This window comes from Oxyura jamaicensis, chromosome Z (genome assembly GCF_011077185.1).
Source record: "Oxyura jamaicensis isolate SHBP4307 breed ruddy duck chromosome Z, BPBGC_Ojam_1.0, whole genome shotgun sequence".
Taxonomy (NCBI): Eukaryota; Metazoa; Chordata; class Aves; order Anseriformes; family Anatidae; genus Oxyura; species Oxyura jamaicensis.
The window spans coordinates 27,922,721-27,942,754 of record NC_048926.1 but is presented as its reverse complement, the minus strand read 5'-3'; the positions used below and the strand labels follow the sequence as shown (position 1 = coordinate 27,942,754).

Sequence of the window (20,034 nt, the reverse complement as noted above, 5' to 3'; positions counted from 1 at the left end):
GCATCAAAGATGCCTGAGAAGCTAAATTTTAGCTTACTGACATGAGCACCAGCAGAGGAGGGATAACTTCAATCACAACTGAAGTCTTCATTACTGTGAAGAATATAAAAGCAGTATTTTCTCAGTACAATTGAACTCATTTCCCTCTCCTCCTCCTCCTCCTCCTCATCCTCCAAAAGGGAAGGGAAGGGAAGGGAAGGGAAGGGAAGGGAAGGGAAGGGAAGGGAAGGGAAGGGAAGGGAAGGGAAGGGAAGGGAGGAGGGAGGAGGGAGGGAGGGAGGCAGGCAGGAAGGCAGGCAGGAAGGCAGGAAGGAAGGAAGGGAAAGAAAGAGAGAAAAAAGAAGGAAAAAAGGCACATGTATCCAAAACAAAACAAAACAGAACAGAACCCTCTATCTAAAACCAAGCAATTGCATGGGTAATTTTTATATCATATCATGAAAAGATTAGGACTTTTTGAATATATAATTGCTAAGGAGGCTTCTAGGTGATATTCTTGCTGCTACTGGGTGTATGCCAGTCTGTAAATTCCTGAGGGATCACTCACATCTATTACATACCGTGCTTGGCATGCTAAGTTACAGCTGCTCTTCCTTGCCTTATCTCTGTAGGTACCAATCAATAGCAATTTGTACTCTTTGAGGAATTGCTAGATCAGACAGCCCTGCTTCACCTCACTGACAGACATTTATGCTGAAGGCTGCTAGTCAACACATGCTCTGGATGAAGCAGTCCAATAATGCAGCAGAAAAAGAGGAAAATCATAGACGTTAAATGTGTGAAGCTTCATTTTGTTTAAGCATGCAGGAAATGATGTACACAGCACCACTGGGAAAGGGCAGGATGGAAGACAAATGAGACTATTCTGTAATACACCTTTGATTAAGAGACACCACTAAGAAAAAGGGATGCAGTGTCCACAGACACCACTTCCTAACCTCTTTTTAACTATCTGTATTTTAACATAGTGTGTTATGAAGGCAAAGGCTAATTTGTCATAAGTTTTCAAGTATGCTTCCAGTCCTTTTCACTCAAATGTGATTTTGTGAATAAAAAAGTCATTGCCATGGGGCTGAGGCTGAAAGAGAAATGCTTGTGAACTATGGTTGAATATTTTTGTATTAGGTCAAGACTGGCTGAATAAAAGTTAAAATATTCAAAGTCCAGAAAGCCCAGGAGACCAACACTTTGGTAGGATATTTGCTTGTTAATTATCTGCAAGAGAAGCTGGAAGGGAAGTGGCATCAAAGACAATGGGATTCAAAGTAAAGCCTGATGTGAGCAAGTCAAAACAGCCTGGTACGCACACACAGACCTTCACTTCTGTGCAAGGGGAGCCTCCCAGGAAAATGAATTTGTAGCTCTAGAGTGCAGAAATTAAGCAGCATGTTACTTCTTTAAAAAGCTTTGTGGACTAAATAAGACAAACTTGCTGAAGGCAGATTCATTTATGAAGCATTAGGCTCTGAAGACCTCAATCCAGACCTGGACTGCTGGCATAAAATGAATTGTTTTATATACAGCATGAATTAAAGGAATATCTCCCATGGTTGCACAAAGGTCACCTGTATCACTCTGCTTGTGATTTAAGCTGATACTTTATTGTCTATTGCTCTATTACATGGAGACATGTTCATTTCCTTTCTTGTAAGTGCTCAGAGATCCTCAAACAGGAAACAGAACAGCTGAGTAGTTTACAGCCCAATAAAAATAGCAATTCAGCCTTGCATTTCTTTGGAAAGAGAAATTTTATTATTTTATTCTCTGTATGCCTTTACAATCACAGAAATACTAGGTACATTAACTCAGTGCCTTGGAAATCTGCAGGGAAACCACCTATTGAATACCTGATACTTTGCTTATAGTGTTAGTATTTTAGTTAACTTTGTATTGCAATTGCCAATCACAGCTAGACTCGTTTTTCAAAGCATTTGCAAAGCATTTAGATAAGAAAATCTGAAGTGACACTGGATTCATCCGAGGCCAAATGAAAGGGCAGGGAAGACCAGGAGGGAAGACCGGAATGGAAAAGCCAGCTTTTCTGACTGCAAGCGCTCAGAGGCGCTCCTCCAAGCGGGGATGCCCAGCAAAGCACTCTGCCGAGCTTGCAGGAGTCTCAGGGACAAACAGCAGGACGTGGCAGGCTATGGAAGGGAAAAATAAAGCAGCTTTTCCTGCGGAAAAACGGACTGTTGAGGAGCAGACACAGGGAACGACTGCAGAAGGAGGCGCTGCTCGATCAGTTTGCACATCACTGCTGAAAGCTGGCTGGGGTTCTCAGGACTTGAGTGGCGATGTCCTGAAGCACCTCGAAATTACACCTTTGACCAGGTTCTGTCTGATTTTTCTGGAGCATAAGGTCAGTTCAGAACTTGAAGTCAGTATTTTTTTTCTGGATTATTTTAATCCCTTTAGGGTACTGCTTTTATGTATATCTAAACTTGTTAGTGGTCAAAGAAATAGTCAGAGCCACCTGAATTCAGGGAAGCTGTGTAACAATACATTACCATAAGACATTTCTCTTCTTGCTACCAGTTACAGTCAGATGATAAAATAAATTTGCTGAGAAAATCTGTCTATCAGCTAGAATTTAGAGTATTTATGCTGAAAACTTTCGTGATCCTCGAGATGAAAGAGAGGGACATTCTTAAAAAGAGAAAAATCTCCCATGTTTTAACCAGTAATATTACCTGAAATGGCAGGGCCAGAAACAGCAGAGAGTGAAGACTGAAGTTAACAATGTCCTTTTCACTAGGTGCAAAGAGGAGCAGAGAAATTCTTTAATCAATGATACAAAATGATCTGAACCATGATATTGATACTTTTTAAGGAATTGATGGAATTCTGTCTGGGACCCTTTCTGAAAATGTACCTAGGGTGGCTTTCTAACCCCAAGGTCTTAAAGAGCTTTCTAAAGCATGTGAACTGAGGGACTTAAATGTGACTTCACCCAAAACTCAGAAAGTAATCTTGGTATTATTTTTTTTACCAGTGTTTTTCTCTGTTACCATTACTAATTAGCATCCCTGGTGCTGGCGGCTCAAAAAGATAGCCAGGATATATATCAGCACGTACATTTCACTTCTATCACTATCATTCATAGTGATATCTATCACTTACATATTTCACTATCATTGCCCACCTCCCAGTATCAAACTACTGTTGATCCTCAGGTAAGATTTTGGTTAGTTTTGTTTCATTTTGCTCAGCAATTCCATTGAAAAGCATCATACATAGAGGATATGCTAGCTTGTAAGGAGCAAACTCTGGGCCATGAAGCAATTTATCTGCCAGGTTTCTGCAGTGCAAAAGTGGGAAATGATGGTGAAGAGGCCATTCAGCTGGCAGTATCTGTGAGGATTATTCGGTTATAGAACATGATGTCATAGCGTAACAGCCTGGTCTTGTGTCATTCTCATTGGCTACAGTGGTAGTACCTATTTCTTGTGCCTTGGAACATCAGACCTGAAATCTGCAGGTCTTTTGCAGTCTGAGCATTTTGCAGGTTGTGCTTTACTCTTTGAATGTCACCTGCCAGAACGTCAATCATATGCATGAAGTTTTCACTCTTAACTTGTGACACAAATGGTAAATAGCCATAAATGGAAGTGGAAGACTTCCACAGCATATACGGAGTAAGCTCTTGCTAAATCAGGACTTGACGGCATGTTGCTTACTTGGCAACACAAACAGTTTCTTAAACAGAATATAACGATCTTTACCACATAGGCTAACAAGATTATGGTGATTGCACATGTAATTTTACATGTAGAAGGATTAATTAACTTACTTATTTGTGTTAGAAAGACTACAATCTCTTAAGAGTGGGCAAAACTAAGAGTATGAAGCATTACTCCATATTAAGCACTTCCAGAAGGAAAAGACATATTCCTACGGAAACAAATATGGGAAGAATTTCTGCTGGACTCAGAGAATCTGTCACTTCCTGAACAGTAATTTAATTAGGTAATTACAAATGTTAACATTTGATAATATTAGTGTTTTAGATGGCTTAAATACATTTCCAGATTCTGTGAATAACTTCCAGAAGATCTATGTCAGAAATCCTTTTTTTTTTTTTTGTTTTGCATGTGTGCTTTGTTCATTCTGGGCACTGACTGCCATGAAGCATATTTAGGGGGTAGTAGGAGGGACTCGTAATGCACAGTGCCCTCTCCCAAGTGCCTTCACCTTCTGGTAAGCAGGAGACCACTATTCTGCACAGATCTTTCTTGTCCCTAGCCTTTCCCTTCCCCATTCCCATCACAGCTCTCTCTACCCTTGAATCAAGTGACTTTCCAGTCTGTATTTAATTAAAGAACAGGAGCAAACATTGTATATGCTGATGGTTCATCATTCCATGCTGAATTTTTTGGTATTCATTCATTTTTAATTCCCACAAAGAGAAGAATAATCTCACATCTCTACATAAACCCCAGCATGAACTCAAGTTAAGAATACTGAAATGTTCCAAGAAGATGTCCTCTGCAGATGTCCAGACTCCTAATGTTGGTAGCTAGTGTGTGCACAAAGAGTTATACACATTTTAGAGCTTACTTGAATGATTGAATCTAGCAGCTGTTGAACAGGAGTTATTGAACAATTCTGAGAAAAACTTGAATTGTACATTGCTTACAATCTTATTATCAACACAGCATTTATTCCACCCCTTTATCCTGGGTGTATGAACCCAGCCAGGCTGACTAATGAGAAGCTGTAATTTGTGCAGAAATGTATCCACTACATCCTGATTTCAGATATGCAGCCAAAGCTGCTGTACAGCAGTACTTGTTTTGGAGTAGACAGCAAACCTGGCATGCAGACCAAGAGTTGAATACATTTTAATTCTTTTAACTTACAGGGAGTGCATAATAGTTGATGACCTAACAAGGCTGTGTAAGTATAATGGTGTTCTTGCAATACATGCATAGAATGGCAATACATGCATAGAAGCTTTGTCTATCCCCTTGCAGGACTGGAGAGGGCTTACTTCGACTCGCAGGCATTGTATTTTGTTTCCTCTCCCATGCTGGTGAGTCACATTCCAAGTCCCTGTTAAGGCAATAGGAGAATTAGTTTCAGCTGCTTCCCCTGCTTGCTCCAGTCCTGGCAGCAATGGAGCTGGTGAGCTGTGGCAGGACTAGAGTGGGGATGAAGACAGTTGCTTGGGCCCACATTCAGGTTCTGCCTCTTCCCCAGACTAGCAAGGGCTGAATGGGTAATTGCCCTTACCTTTCCATGCCTCGTGGACTAGAATTCAATGTCCATGCTTGAGTGTTTATGGATTTACTTATTGAAAATAAGAATAACTGATTGGTCTGTTCATAGCACTGGAAAAAGAAAAATTGCTAGTGATGCCAAGATACCCAGAGAATTGAAAGCACTAATTTGAGCAGGCATATTGTTATAGTATTGAAATAGCTACTTATCCTGATTATCTCAGTTATGCACAAAAATATTTAAATAAACTTTCCAGATTTGAGGGGATGTTATTTTTACAAAAGTTGCTTTCTCTGTTAGGTTAATGATCAGTGATCTTCCTTCCTCACTCCCTTCTTTCCTTGTTTTCCTAATTTGATGCTTAATGATGGGCAATTTTTTAAGTTATACCTAATCTATACAACACTGTGAGTTGCTGACATAGCAGTAAACTAGTTGTCAATTATGAGAATTATTTTTTTTTAGGGAACTTTTGCTGTGTGGACTCTGTAAATCAATTTGCATGTGAGTTTGTGTGAAAATATCCCTTAGAACAATAGCCCTATTTCATAATAATTAGAAGCTTACAGCTGTGGTGAAATATAGCCTTTTCCGGTGATTAGGAGTAATTTCCAGAAAACAACCCCACTGAGTTGTGATATCCACACTATAATAAATACTATTTCTCAATAAAGTTCTGCTGCAAGGGAACTCATTTTCCTACAAGTGTATAAAAATACACTTTTTGACCTTTTTTAAGAAGTTTGTAGCAGGACTTACATAGAAAATCTTTCATTTGTGAACTCATTTTCATCTTTTATTGTGAAAGAAAGGATAGCTCAAGCTACTTAAATCTTTCATTTTGATTTTCACTTTTATTTTTTTTAACTACAAAGTGACTTACATTTTGAAACAAGGTCATTAAAGCCAAAGGAAATGAAGTACTCACAAGCAGAAAATGCCTCATCTGGAAGCACTGTGTTTTAAAAATTGTTTTTGTTTTTATTTGTAAAACAGTGCATAGATTGGAATTAGCTATTTTCTTTCTATGTTTTGATTTTGATGTGCCAACATTTTATGATGACTTTTCTGCAAAATGCTATTTTATTTTTTTTTAATATATATATTAGCAATTTTCATTTGATAATGAGAAAACTGTACGCTGTTCTTCAAATGGTCACTGCACTTTAACAGTAAATGGAAAATCCAGTTGCATGTCAGAATGAGAATATGAAATGCAAAATATGGCACCTTGGTGCATGGCTTAATTTTGAGTATCTATCTGCGTTTCTATCACAAGCATGTACTGCATGGAACTGTTGTAAAAGTATGTTTCAAAACTCAGGTATATTAGCACTGAATTACGACTAGTAAAGCAAATGAAGGAACAAAACTTGTTAGCTAATGGTATGAACACAGTTCTGCTGCTGAGGCAACATTTGCAAGGTAATAAAAAATAATATTTTTCTTTAACAGGAAATGAGCTTCAGGTCCATAGCAAGTTTTTATATATTTGCATCAAATCACATCTGGGCTGGCCTTCTCTAACCGACCTTTAAGCAGATACCTTTGCAGTTTCTGTTGTCTTGCAGAGGGGACACATGGTCACCAGGCCACTGACTCTGAAGTAATTACATGGCTAACGAGGACTTCTGTGGGAGTGATTTCTTTCCCATGAGTCAACCAGACAAGTACCCAGTGTCCAGCTCAGTGGATGAAAAAACTGGAGCTGAAGGCAGAAGAACAGACATCAGTACAGTACTGTAAAAGAAAAAAAAAAAAAAAAAAAAAAAGTAAAAATTATGTCTCTTACTCTCTTGACTCATTCAATTGCAGAACACAAGTGAGTTATTGTAAACATTACAAGGCCCAGAAATTAACAAGCGTTAATCAAAGTAAAGGTTGAAAATACTCCTGAGCTGGATAATGTATGCCAAAGCTAGCCTGCAAAGTTGGCAGTCAGAAAGCTAATTGTTTTACTTGGAAACGGAGAAAACTGAGCATGTATTCTATCACTCCATTAAGTTATTTTTCATTTTACCACCATTTAAAGACTAAATCGCAACACACTATGGTAATTCTAAGAATATATTTAGCTGTTGTTTTCCTTGAAGGCATTCCAAGGTTTTAATATCATCCCATATTGATAGTTGTACCTGTTAAGAGATACATAACAGTAACTACTTAATGTACTGCAATAGAGGCCATTTACAGAGACCTCCACTTCTGAATGAAATTTGCTGAGATCAGAGCCACTTGTGGAACTCACATTGCTATAAAAAAGAATTTGAAGAGCTTTCCCAGGTATAAATACATCAATGTAATGCTAATCCAGGTGCTTGAAAAAATAGGAACTTAAAAGAAAAAAAAAAAGAAAAAGAAAAAAAAAGGTTCCTTGTACTCAGTTCTTGTACTAGAATGTTCTCTAGTTCTATACATTCTCTAGTTCTCTAGGCTGGTGAGTTTTTTAATTTAAAAAATAACAACAACAATAACTGAGCTTCTCAGGAAATGGTATGACTTTGGGAACTTGAGTTTTGCAAATTATTAAAGGAATCACAGTATAAGAGGGATCCATTGTACATTGTAATCCATTATACTCCTGGTAGAGCCAATGTCAAGGTGATACCTGAAAAAAAAAAAAAAAAAAAAACAACTCCAAAACACTACTTTTCTTCACTTTTCAACATTGTTTATGTAGAGGAAATGGCTGAAGAGAAACACTTCTGGAAAACTGTCACTAGCAGCTCCTCTAAAACATGTGTATTTTGGGAATTTCAGTGTTTGTGGCATTCTTCAAAGTGTTCCATTTTTTTTCCAAATGCTGAATGCATTTCCCCTACAAGTACAAAATATTCAGTCATTTCCCTGTTTTGTAGACTAATACTTTGCTTCTTACTTCGATCCTGTGTATTCCTTTTTTTTTTTTTTTTTTTTTGGTATTTGGAACTTATTATCCATTGTTCCTAACACTTTCTACCTTTTTTGCTGTTTCCTCTTCCTGAAGGAAGAGTTATCACAGCAACTCTTCCTGAATTGTTGCTGTGCTAAATGTCAGTTACCTGAATCAATGAATCAATTTCAGTTTTCACTATTGTAGCCTATATATTGTGGCTGCATTACTGCTAATGCCCAAAATTATGTAAGGTGTAACCACCTCATCTATAACGGTGCCTTGTTTACGTTATGGGTGTGAGAACTGGCATTTCTGTACTTGTCTTTTGCTATTTAACATGCATTCTGATTGGAACAGACAACCATAAATGTCACTATTTTCTGCAGAATAGATTTATTTTTCTTTTAGTTTTTCTTCAATTGATTCCTGAATTCAAAACAAACAAACAAACAAAATACCCAACCAACCATCAACCTAGTTCACAGGCTTAAAAACATAGGCGACCCTCTGGAAATATATTATTACCCCACTTCTACTGTTGTTCCAGAGCACAGGAGCACTAGAATTTCTCACACACTGGTAAGTTTAAGACTTTTCTTAAGGAAAAACATTTTCTCCTTCTTCCTTTTCAGAAATTATTTATCTATTAAATCACCCACTGTCACAGAAAGGCCAGCATGTGGACTCATCTAAACACGGAGATCCCTGCAATAACGGCTTTGCTGACATAGCTGTACTATAGACCATGGTACATAAACTGTAGGAGATCTAACAGAGAACAGATTTCTGCTTCCTTCTATCTGTTCTGCAGTACTGGCCCTCTGCCAGAATGTAAGTGACCCTTCGAGAGAGCTAAAATTCCTACCTGCTTCAGTGGGTAAGTTTATTTAAACTGTTAGGCCTTGCCTGCTGTGGCATGGATAGCATTCTGCTGTGAAGGTGGCAGTCACTCACAATGGGGTGGATGTGTAGTAGACAAACATATTTTAAAAATGCCATACACTGTCTGCCCAAACCACCAAGAGGTCTGCAGAGATGGCTCAAAAGCATGACTGAGTTACTGTGGTTACCATTCATCAGGTGAGTCTCACCGAGAGCCTTACTCTCATGAGTCTCGCTTTATGAGCACTTACACTATGTAATAGACAGAAGCATTTTACTCTTGGCCTGGTCACCTCTTGTCATGCTGCTAACATGTCTTGTTGAGCTTTGACACTCCATCAAGTTTCTGAGCAGCTTCTGAGCAGACTCTTTAGCGTAGACCTTGAGAATGCTTCCATGAAAGTAAGCCCAGTGAACTACTTTTTTTTTTTTTCCTTTTTTCTTTTTTTTTTTTCCTTTTTTTTTTTTTTTTATCTGCTCAGGTGCACTTATCCAGGGATTTCATAAGCACAAGAATGACATTTAGGTTGCGTGACTTTTTTTTTTTTTTTTTTTTTTTTTCCAGTTCTCCAGCCAACAGAGCTGCCCTGGCAAGAAAACAAAACAAAACAAAACAAAACACACACACACACAAAACACTGTTGTGTGGACCTAGTCTGAAGCAAGCATTTGGATGGAAAATTTCAGCTGATGTTTGACAGCCATAAGCATCTGTAAACATTGCTCTTATACTGGGAAATGTCAGACATCCCTGCAATAGTGCTAGCACCTCTGAGTTTATTTGAAGCAGAATGAACATTCACGTGAATGGACTGAGTCAATGGACATCCCTAGGAAACACATAATACCTGACATTTTTTAAAGCGAGTGACTGTTTCAGGGGGATGCTTAGCCTCACAGGAAAGACGCCTGGATGGAAGCTTGCATGCTCGGTTATCCTTCTGTCAGACCAGACCCTTTCTGTGGTACTCAACTCCTGCTGTGAAAACAAACAAAAGAAAACCCCTCTGTGAGCTTGCTTATTACACAAGAAACTTGCTCGTGAGCAACACGGGAAAAAAATCCCCTCGCCTCACTTCAGGCGCTGTAGAGAAAGAAGCTGTTTATGCGTGAATTCCTTGCTCCTCTCTTTTCTCGCCCGCAAAACGGGACACCGCCACCTCCTCGCCTCGCCCTGCGAGGGAGCGGACTCGGGGTCAGGTGCAGGTGCTTCTGGCACCCCGAGCGGGGCTGTGCTCCCTCGGGACGGCACGGCCGGCTGCCGACACTGCCTCCCGGGACCATACGTGACTCCGGGGCCGGCTGCGGCGCTGACAGAGCGTGATCCCCCCGCGCAAGTGTGCCGCGCTGGCCGCCCCTCTGCCCCCAGCCTCCAGTTACAGCCCTGGCAGGAGGCGGCGGCGCTCGGCTTCGCCTTGCAGGGCTATTTTTGGCCGGCGGCAGAGGTGCCGCGGGGGCCCCGAGCCCGCCTCCGTCCCGGGGGGCCGGCCGTGAGGGAGCCCGACCCCGCGGCGGCCGGGGGGGGCGGCACCGCCCGCCACCGCCCCGCCGCCGTCCATCCAGCCAGCCCGGCCGCCAGAAGCTGCCGCTCGCCAGCCGAGCCACAGCCGGGCGGGCGGCGGCGGGGCGCCGCCATGGAGAGGACCCCCATCCCGGTGCTGACCGTGCAGACGGCGCCCTACGAGGACCAGCGGCCGACGGGCGGCGGGGGGCTGCGGCGCCCCACGGGGCTCTTCGAGAGCCAGCGCAACTACCTGCCCAACTTCGTGCAGAGCCTCCTCTCCTCCGTCGACCTCCGCGACCGACAGGGATGCACCATGGTGGTGGGCAGCGACGGCAGGTACTTCAGCCGGGCGGCCATCGAGACCGTCGTCCAGATGGCGGCGGCCAACGGGGTAAGACCAGCGAGCCCTCCCCGCCGCCCTCGCGGAGCCCCCTCAGGGCTGCGGCTGCCCGCCCGCGGCCATTCCCGCCCCGCCAACGGCCGCCCGCCGCCTCGGCGCCCCACCGGGCTCGGGCTCGCCCCTCAGGCGGCTCGGCGCCGTTCGCCCCTGGGCTGTGCCAGCCCCGCCGCCCCTTAGGCCGCGGTGCCCCCGGGTGTAGCCGAGGTGTCCCTGAGAGCCCCGGGGGGCTGCCGGCCGCGCCGCCTCGCTTCACGCCTCGCCCCTCATGGGGCAGGCGCGGGAGCTGGAAAATGCTTTTGACCCCGCGGCAGATAAATGGGGAGAATTAGAAATAACTGTGCGGGGGATGAAGGTGTCAAGCGTGTGCTCATGGTCCTCTAAAGACATAACGGGAAAATATTGTCGAAACAGAAGGAATACAGCACCTTGGCTGCATCTTAGGAAAAACTGTTCTTCCCTGTTCACCTAGTGAGCAAAGTATGAAATGTGAGAAGAAAACAGTGACAGATAACTCTAATCAGATGGGTTACAGCTTTTTTTGTTCAATTTTGAAAATAAAAAAATAGTAAGAGAACTGATATCTTCTGATAGCACACACTCATGTGTCAATTTTTATGTATTTGTACGTATTTCCAGCTTTCTAGTTGGAAATATCAACTAACCTAGGCTTGAAGTTTTCACTTTAAAGCACAGTTGAAACTGCTGTCTCTTTGTTAGGATGGCCAATTTGATTCTTCAGGTCAGGGAAAAGAAGCAATACAATTCTATTGCAATTTTTTTAGTGATTTTTTTTTTTTTTAATTTTCCCCAAAGTTCTTTACATTCAGTCCAATTTCATAACCAGAATGTCCTTCAAAGCAAATTCAGATGTGTCCGATTTTTTTCCTTCTCATTACTGTCCAGTACAAGCTGCGTGGTTCAGCCAGCCCGTTGCAAAAAAAGAGCAGTTTTAATTTATCCCTAAATCGTGGTCCTGCCAGTCTGATGCTACCAAACACGCTGAGCGGCACCTGAGGTTTCAGGGGGCCTGGCTGCCTTGCGTATCAGGTGCCTTTGTAAACTCGCTGTTCACGCAGGGCTTGGCACGGGACGGAGTCTCAGTGGCACCGGGTGTGAGGAAGGCTTTCGGGTCACCCGCCAGGATATGCGGCATGGGGAGCGAGCACTGGCTGTGGGGAGCAGCAGGGTGCTGCAGCTTGCCGCTGGGAGCCCCATGGGAGGCCCAGAGGAGCCCTTTCCCCTGGCCTTTCTTCCAGCTGGCTCGGTGAGGGAACCTGCTGGAACTGTCTGCTGACAGGACAGGATAAAGCACAGTGAAAGCTAAAGCGCAGCCCTGCAGCGAGAGCTGCTTTGCCGGTCCTGAGGTCGTGCGTGTCCCTCGTGCGGACAGCGTGAGTCAGGGCTGCAAGGTGACCACAAGGACTGAAGTGCTGAGGGACGCAAGAAGTTGAGGGCTTAGGAGAGCAGGGGGTTCTCAGCCAGACTGTGCTGTATTCCGGAGTCCTTCCTGGCTAATTTTCCTGTCAGCTTGCCTCCTTCCAACTTCTGTCACATTCCCCATTCCCCTGCAGATTAAGCCTTTTTGACCTCAGGAGGTTTCCGATTTGACAGATCGCTGGCACTTTGCTGTAATAGTGCTTCCTCTTTTCTTAAGTCACTGCAGCTTTCTTGGAAACAGTTTCTCCTGACTGTTTTCTGAAGCCAAGAAACAAAGTTTTTGTGCTCAACAGTTCCCACAAATTTGTGAATTAAAGCATGATACTCTTACTAATGATAGAGTCTTTAGAGATTCAGGAGGCTGGTTGGTGGGGTGACACCGGCACTGAAAAGTCTTCCTGTTTCTGTGTGCTCCATCCCCTCTCTACTATCCTCACTTTGTGCACCCTCTCTTCCTTGTCTCTCTACAGCACACTGTAAGTGAATAAGCCTCATTTTTTTTTTTTCTTTCTTTTTTTTTTTTTTAATTTTTCTTTTCCCCAGTGAATACTAATTGCACATTGTATTCTTTGACTGTTAAAATGTGACAGCTTGGAAATAATCTGAACCTTCCTTAAATGCATTGTTCAGTGCTGTGACGTATAACTGGAGGGGAGAGAGAGGGAATACTCCCGAGGGTAAATGTCTTTCCCTTTGGGTGAGGTGAATGTCACTAAAGCCAGTGTGGCCAATATTGCAAGGGGAAAAAAAGTGAGCTGGCATAGACAGGATAATATGAAATGTGTGGAAGCCTTGAAGCTGCACTTAAAACCTTTACCTGCAGCACAATTCCAGCAGGGTGATGGCCAAATAGTGCTGAGAAACTGAACCTGAGTCTCTGTCCTGCAAGACACGTATTGAGTCGTATGGTTAATTGTGCCTGCTGAGTATAAAAATAAAGGGGATCTTCTCTTATCAACTGTAAATGTATTGCCCTTTAGAGTCACTAGGTTCCCCTTGTTCTAATTTGGTGACTCACCCCGCATTCTCCCTGTGTTAGCAGCCGAGCACAGTTGGCATCGGCCCCAGGACAAGGAATGAGCTGAGGCCCCCTGCCCAGTCAGCTGCCACTGCTTGCCCTGCCTTCCTGTCATCGGCGGGCCCTCCTGCTCACGCCCTCCAAGCTGGGGTTGCAGGTATACACTCCACAGCTGCAGCTTGTGGAGGCTTCTGCTGTTGGCAACAGCTACAGGGTGGTCCACGCCATGCAACTGTAGTCTGCGCATGGTTCACCGCATCTTTCTGTTCAGAAAAATGGGTATAGGCTAGCTGGAAGAAGTCACCCTTTGATGGAGTGCATGGAAGGGTTTGCAGCAAACTCATTTAGGTAAGGGACTGCATGTCATGGGAGCGTGAGGGAGTATAAAGAAAGCCAGACAGGTCCTGTCCTCTTCCAGCTTGCAGTAGCCACTTTTGCAAAGTGAGATGGTAGGAGAATATCTGAGGCTCTATCTTCCTTTTCACCTGTGTCCTGTCAGTAGCAGTGTCCGTGTATCTTATCAGAAAGAACTGAAGCAGAAAAGTCCATGACATGTAACACAGTTCCACTACAAATTCAATGCAAGTATTCCATTAGACCCATCAACTGGGTGTGGCACTTTATTTTTGATGCAAGATTTAGGATACATTTAAATGAGAAACAATTATGTCAGGGTGTGATCAGAAGCACATGAATTGATGATCATACTTTGTCTATGGGAAGTCATAGCAATATCCCAGAGGAATCACAGAGTATTGCTAATAATGCTGTAAAGGTTTGAGATGGCAAAGAATTTTCCAGTTGTCATTATAATATCATGTTGTTTTTATTTTCCATGGTCTTCTGTGCAAATCTTGCCTTTCCTTCCTGCACCTGTATGACTGATGTATGTGCTTCTTTGTTGAGCCTGACAGTCAGTTATCATTAAGATTCCATAGTGAAAGATAGGACGGCATTGCCCCATGCTGTTCAGGATATAATCTACTGTCTTATATTCTTTCAAGTTTAATTGACTGCGGCATGTGAGGGAGAGATTACTGGAAAAAAAAAATAAATAGAAGAGCATTAAGTGACTCCATGTTGATCTACTGTATTGTCTGCAAATGCACAGCTGCACGTGGTGATATTGCATAAAAATGTTCTTTTAAAGTACTTGCTAGGGCAACTATTCTTTTGGCCATTTAAGTTTGCTGAGGATCATGGTCTTGCTGCTGTTGCTACTAAAAGCAGAGTGACAAAATAGAATGTGGCGTGGGGCACAGTATTAGAAGAGCCATTACATGCCTGTGATCTTGTAGCCATGCAAGTTTTTGAATTCCAAAGATAGTCTTTCCATGCTATGAAACTGTCCAAGATTTGCAGAAGGATATTACTGGAACTTTAATTGTGAGTCAGTATACAGACACTATTTCATTTCTGTTCTAGCCCAGATTGTGTGAAGTCTGTAAATCTGAGAGCTCATTACTTAAAATTAATTAGATGTCAGTTTAATATTTGATTCAGAGGCAAAATGAACAGCAACTGGGCCAAGAGTGGATGAGGCTGTGCATTCCTGCCACAAAAATGAAGAGAAGAGAGGAAGATGTATACACTTATAAGGAGTTTCTTCAGGGATTTTTACAGAAACACTGAAGACCTTCACATAGAGCAAAGCTCTTTGCAACAGTCACCACAAACAAAATATCTGTGTATTATAACATATAATTTCACTTTCATCCTTAATTTAGAATATTAAATATTACTGTATTTTTACAGTATGGAAATTAGTGTAATGAGTAACATTTCCAATTAGAATACACACAATAACCTCGTGACAAATGCTGAAGGAAAAGCAAAGTAGTCCTGTTCATATTAATTTGGGGCATCCAGAAAAATGAGAAAGATGGTTTGTGTTGAACAGGAAAAAATGGAGTTACAGTGAAGAGAGAATGCCAGGTAATTTGTATATTCTGAATACTCTACATATTTTGCTTACTTCAAAACAGTAGTTTCTGTGTGCTTGAAAGCACATATCTAAACCTTGCTTAGAAGTACAGAAGAATTAATGATATACCCTATTTTCAAATATAAACGTATTTGTACTTGAATACATCAAGATAGATTCAGCTCTGTTTGCAAGCATTTTGCAAAATATAATTCTTGTCCTTTTGCTTACCCATATACAATTCTGTTCTAAGAGTTGGCACCCATTTCTGACAGCTGTATTTGGAAGATTGAGTCATTGCTCTAGTGTTCTACATGCTTCATAGTTTAAAGAAGGGAGAGAAAATGTTCAAAACAATTTTTTTCAATATTTATTTTCATGATGCTTTCCTTCTCATAATAAATGTACATGGTATAGGCTGGAAGAATGTTTTTTAAAGCCTGTTAACTAATGTTCTGTGTTTTTTCTAAAGCTTCGGTACAATTGGCAATAATGGTTAAATGACAGTACTAATACAACAGTCTTGCAAGAAATGGCATCTTGTCCAAAAGCTGCTTCATGGACTGAAAAGAACCCATAAAAGGACACATTCAAATTCAAAATAATTTGAAAAAAAAATCTGTATTTCTCTTTCAAATTACTTACATGGCACTGGTATAAATAAAACAGTAAGTAATGCAGCAAATTGAAAGTTTTCTTTCTTGAACTTGATTCTGAAAATGCCTCAAAGCATGTGCTTGAACTGCTAGTGATTTCAGCGCCCCTCCTGGAGGAGTTTTGAAGGTATTTTACCCTATGTGTTTTCTGAGGCAAAAGTGTATCTTGTCAAAATTCATCCAACAACAACTGGAAACACTTCTGCTTTACAAAAAAAAAAAAGTTTTCCTTGTTCCATAACATAGGAATTACATTTCTGCAGTAACAAGTAGCATTGTATATAAAGTGTTTTTGAAGTAGTTTAGTATTCAAAACAGTTGAGTAAAGGAAGTGCAAATGTAACATTGGGAGATTTAAAGTAGTTGTAAAAGATGGCAATAACATTACATGCATGCTAAGTTGTCTAGTCAGTAGGAGAGATACCAGTTTTGTTCTGTGAAATAACATTTAATCAGCCACTTCACTGTGCCTGGGGATAGAAGTGGAAGAAAGATACCTTTATTGTTGCTCCTAAGATTTGTAAATTGTGATAAACTGAGAGATTGACAAATACATGTACTGTAAATTACTGCTTAGTTTTACCTTCAGGGAGAAAAAGCAAGAGTGGGAAGGCTGGAGAGACAGAGGTCCAGAGAGCAATACAGAGTCTGCCAGGAGCAAATGCTGTCACAGTGCACTACATAACATTTAATCTGTTCTTCAGGGAAAACTAATCACTGCTGTGTTTTGTTCTCGTTCCACAAATAATCAAATGTTGGCCTCAGGTTCTGCAAATAGGAAGATGGTATTGCTCTTAACCATTCGATCTTAGGCTAGTGAAACCATATTATTAGTCTTGAATAAGAAATAAAATTGTTCAATACCACTGAACTGAGCAGAAATGAGGTTCAGCCATCTGGTATGTGTGTTAACCATCCGTATGCCCCACCCTGACCCATTGACCATGCCAATGGAACAACAGCTTAGAAAAAAACATCGGTTGAAACAGAAAATGTCAATTTTGTTATTTGCATAATTTTCCCCCCAAAGCATACACATTTCCCTGGAAAATATTTTAATTAAAGTAGAATAATGAGAAACCACAAGTTTTGGTTTCTTATATTTATTTCTTATCATTTCCTTCATAATTGCCACTACTGGGGATAAAAAAGGCAGATAGACAAAACATTTTCCTAGTAGTAGCAACAGTAAATCTAATGAACCCTGAAGGTTTTCAATGAACTTTACTTGTGATTTAGATAGCTTTCCTGTTTTCTAGCAAAAAGATCCCAAGGCATCAAAATTATCTGCAAAATTATCTGTGAAAAGAGATCAGGGTGGATAAACACATCATCCTACCATCAGATCTTGAGATAGAAACATCAGTTAATAGAATATGTTGTTCTGAATATATATATATTTTAAATTTGAAAACAGGTCTTGTCATTCTCAGTGAAAGAGAAATAGCTAACCTTAGTTCTGTGTTTTGTGAGAGATAGAAAAAAACAACTTGTTTTTAATTTGAAGCTGATTGTTTTGATTTAAAAGTCTTTATTATTAAAACGGCTAATAGTAACAGGCTTAATACGTTGTCTATCCTTTGCTTTCCTGAAATTATTTGGAATCCCACCTCTAAATAACCATTAAAGCCTTACACAAGTTCTGGACCCAGAAGAAGATCATCTATATAAGGAACAGATCTTTCTGCAGAGGAGGCAGGTAGTGACATCTCATGTCTTGTTGCTTTTCCACATAGACTGTAAAGCCATCAACTCTCCCTTAAAGTAGAACAAGGTATCTGAGGTTGAACTCCCTGTTTTTAGGTAGGAAATGTGAAGGATTTGATATTCTACCTCTCTTTCCCTCCTTCCCCCCCTTTCTGTTTTTAAACTTCCTGAACTGTTACAGAATAGTTTTTTTTTGTTTTGTTTTGTTTTGTTTTGTTTTTGGTAAGGCTATTAAAATATTTTGCAATATCTTCTTAAGCTGTATATAGAGCTGCCTCAGTTCCCATCTGTTAAATTAACCTTCCCCTCTCATCAACGCTCTTTTACTTGCCTGTTTGACAGGAACTAGAACTTTTTCGTATTTCTTTGTAAGTGAATTTCTGGTTGGCTCCTAGTTTATTTATGTTGAGTTGAAACTGTAGTATGTGTAGGTGATGAAGGCAAGGTTTTGAAATTGGAACCACATAGTAGAGCTGCACATAATACCAAACACACTGAGTCAGTGTTTAATACCACCACCTGAAAGCATTTTTTTTTTTTTTTTTTTTTTTAGTTTAAGAGTGGTGAGAACTTCTGCTCAGCTCTGCCCTGGGAAACACAGGCTGTTCATCAGGAATAGCCAAAGAGTAAACGATGACTGAAGGAGAAATAGTATTTTCTGCGGGGCAGGACACCCAAGGGTATTTGGGTTACAGAGATGTGACTTAGAGATTACAAGTTTTAGTATGTTCAGTATTTGTGATTGCACTGAAAGGCTCCTCCATGAAAGGCAAGTTGCTTGCTGTTCTCTCTTAGCTTGTTGAAGCTCCAGCCCTGCACACACTGTATCCACACAGTCAGCCCTAAACTATACTGATATTTGAGGGTCTTTGCTGATTCATAGGGATACCTTGAAAAGTCTGATAGCAGGATCATGCCCTGGTACTGTGCTTCGAAGCTTTGCAAATCACTGTTGTGCCTGTACTCATGCTTGCTGCATTGGGGCTACAAGATACAATGTTTGTTCACACTCCAGAGTAGCATCCAACCAACCTGTGTACGTGTTTTTTTCTGCAAGCAAATAGGTTCCATAGCAGGAATTTATATTTCCATCTTAGCCACTGTATACATCTATACGGTGTGTGTGTATAGTGTGTGTGTGTGTGTTTGCTTATTAATGTTTAAGAATTTAGTACCATTCAGAATATTTTCACTTCTTTTTTCACCTAGATTGGCAGATTGGTTATTGGGCAGAATGGTATCTTATCCACACCTGCTGTTTCATGTATTATTCGAAAGATCAAAGCAGCTGGAGGTATTATTCTAACAGCTAGCCACAGTCCTGGGGGACCTGGAGGAGAGTTTGGAGTCAAGTTTGAGGTTGCTAATGGAGGTGGGTCTTTTTTTTATTAATGCATTTACCACATTGCATCTCAGTTTGATGAAAATACAGCCCAACTGATTTTAACTGTGAGTGGTTTTGGTTATTCTGTTAGAACTATAAAGAACACTATTTTTTTTTTTTTTTCTCATGGGTAGGAGTGTCTTTGTTAGCATGCATATATAGTACAATAAGTATTAAGTGTTCATTAAAGTCCTTGTGATATTGGTAAGATTTCTACAATGGAGGTTTACTATCCCATTTTTATTACATTGTACTTGGTCTGCCAGACCATTGTAACAATTTTCTTCCTTTTATAAAGATGCCTATGAAGGAACTTTGTTTTGCTTGTATTTCTGTATTGCTTGTCTGGGCATTTACTTTAAAACGTTTAATTTCAGAAGTGCTTAAGCAGCATAACTTACACGTCTTATATAGAATAAAGAACTTCTCACATTTACCCAGAAAATAACTGCATTTATCCAAGTGTTAACTTTTGTTAACTATTGTTAAACACTATTGTTAAATAGTTAAAATTTCAGTCTTGAATAATGTAATTTGTGTATACTGCTGATGTCTCATTTTCTGAAATCTGCAAGTTCACATGTAGTTATGTTACACATTGTATGTGTTTTATGTTGTAGATCTGTGCACACCCATAAAACATCACAGTGGCAATTGTCAACACATTGTATAATTCATAAATGTGGAGTGCATTCCTTTTGAAAATCTCAAAGTGCCCTAAAAATAATGTTTTTGAAGCTGGGAACACTTGACAAGGGGATGCTTCTCCCTTGTCTGTTGTTTGACTGAAAAACATGCATAATTAAACCAGTGGGGTTTTATAAACAGAACAGGCTTGAATCCTAGAGAGATTAAAGGGACTATGTAAGGGCAGGCATTGAGAAAGCCAGGGGCAGAGCACAAACTCACCAGAACCAAACTGTTACATGCTTTAGCACTCTGTAAACTTCAAAATACCACCTAAAATCTGTTTGATAAGTAGGTAGCAGTTGGTGGGGCTTTTTTTTTTTTTTTTTTTTTTTTTTTT

General features: G+C 40.8%; 1 protein-coding gene and 1 long non-coding RNA gene across 3 annotated transcripts in view; one reads left to right on the top strand and one right to left on the bottom strand.

Moving 5' to 3' along the window:
• Nucleotides 1-20,034, top strand: part of PGM5 (phosphoglucomutase 5) — a 94,767-nt gene that overhangs the window by 652 nt on the left and 74,081 nt on the right. Inside the window, exons 1-3 of one of the 2 annotated variants that reach the window (XM_035309087.1) lie at nucleotides 10,465-10,507; nucleotides 10,541-10,872; nucleotides 18,833-18,995. In XM_035309087.1, the coding sequence (XP_035164978.1) occupies nucleotides 10,612-10,872; nucleotides 18,833-18,995 (424 nt within the window). In that variant the 5' untranslated portion in view covers nucleotides 10,465-10,507; nucleotides 10,541-10,611. Of the gene's footprint in view, nucleotides 1-10,464; nucleotides 10,508-10,540; nucleotides 10,873-18,832; nucleotides 18,996-20,034 lie in introns of those variants that run through there. The other variant, XM_035309088.1, reaches the window with a different exon arrangement.
• LOC118155696 lies at nucleotides 6,792-10,138 on the bottom strand. The gene is made up of 3 exons (XR_004745972.1): nucleotides 10,054-10,138; nucleotides 9,826-9,956; nucleotides 6,792-6,960 (listed from the first exon to the last, which is right to left on the bottom strand). It is a non-coding gene; the product is annotated as an uncharacterized LOC118155696 (long non-coding RNA).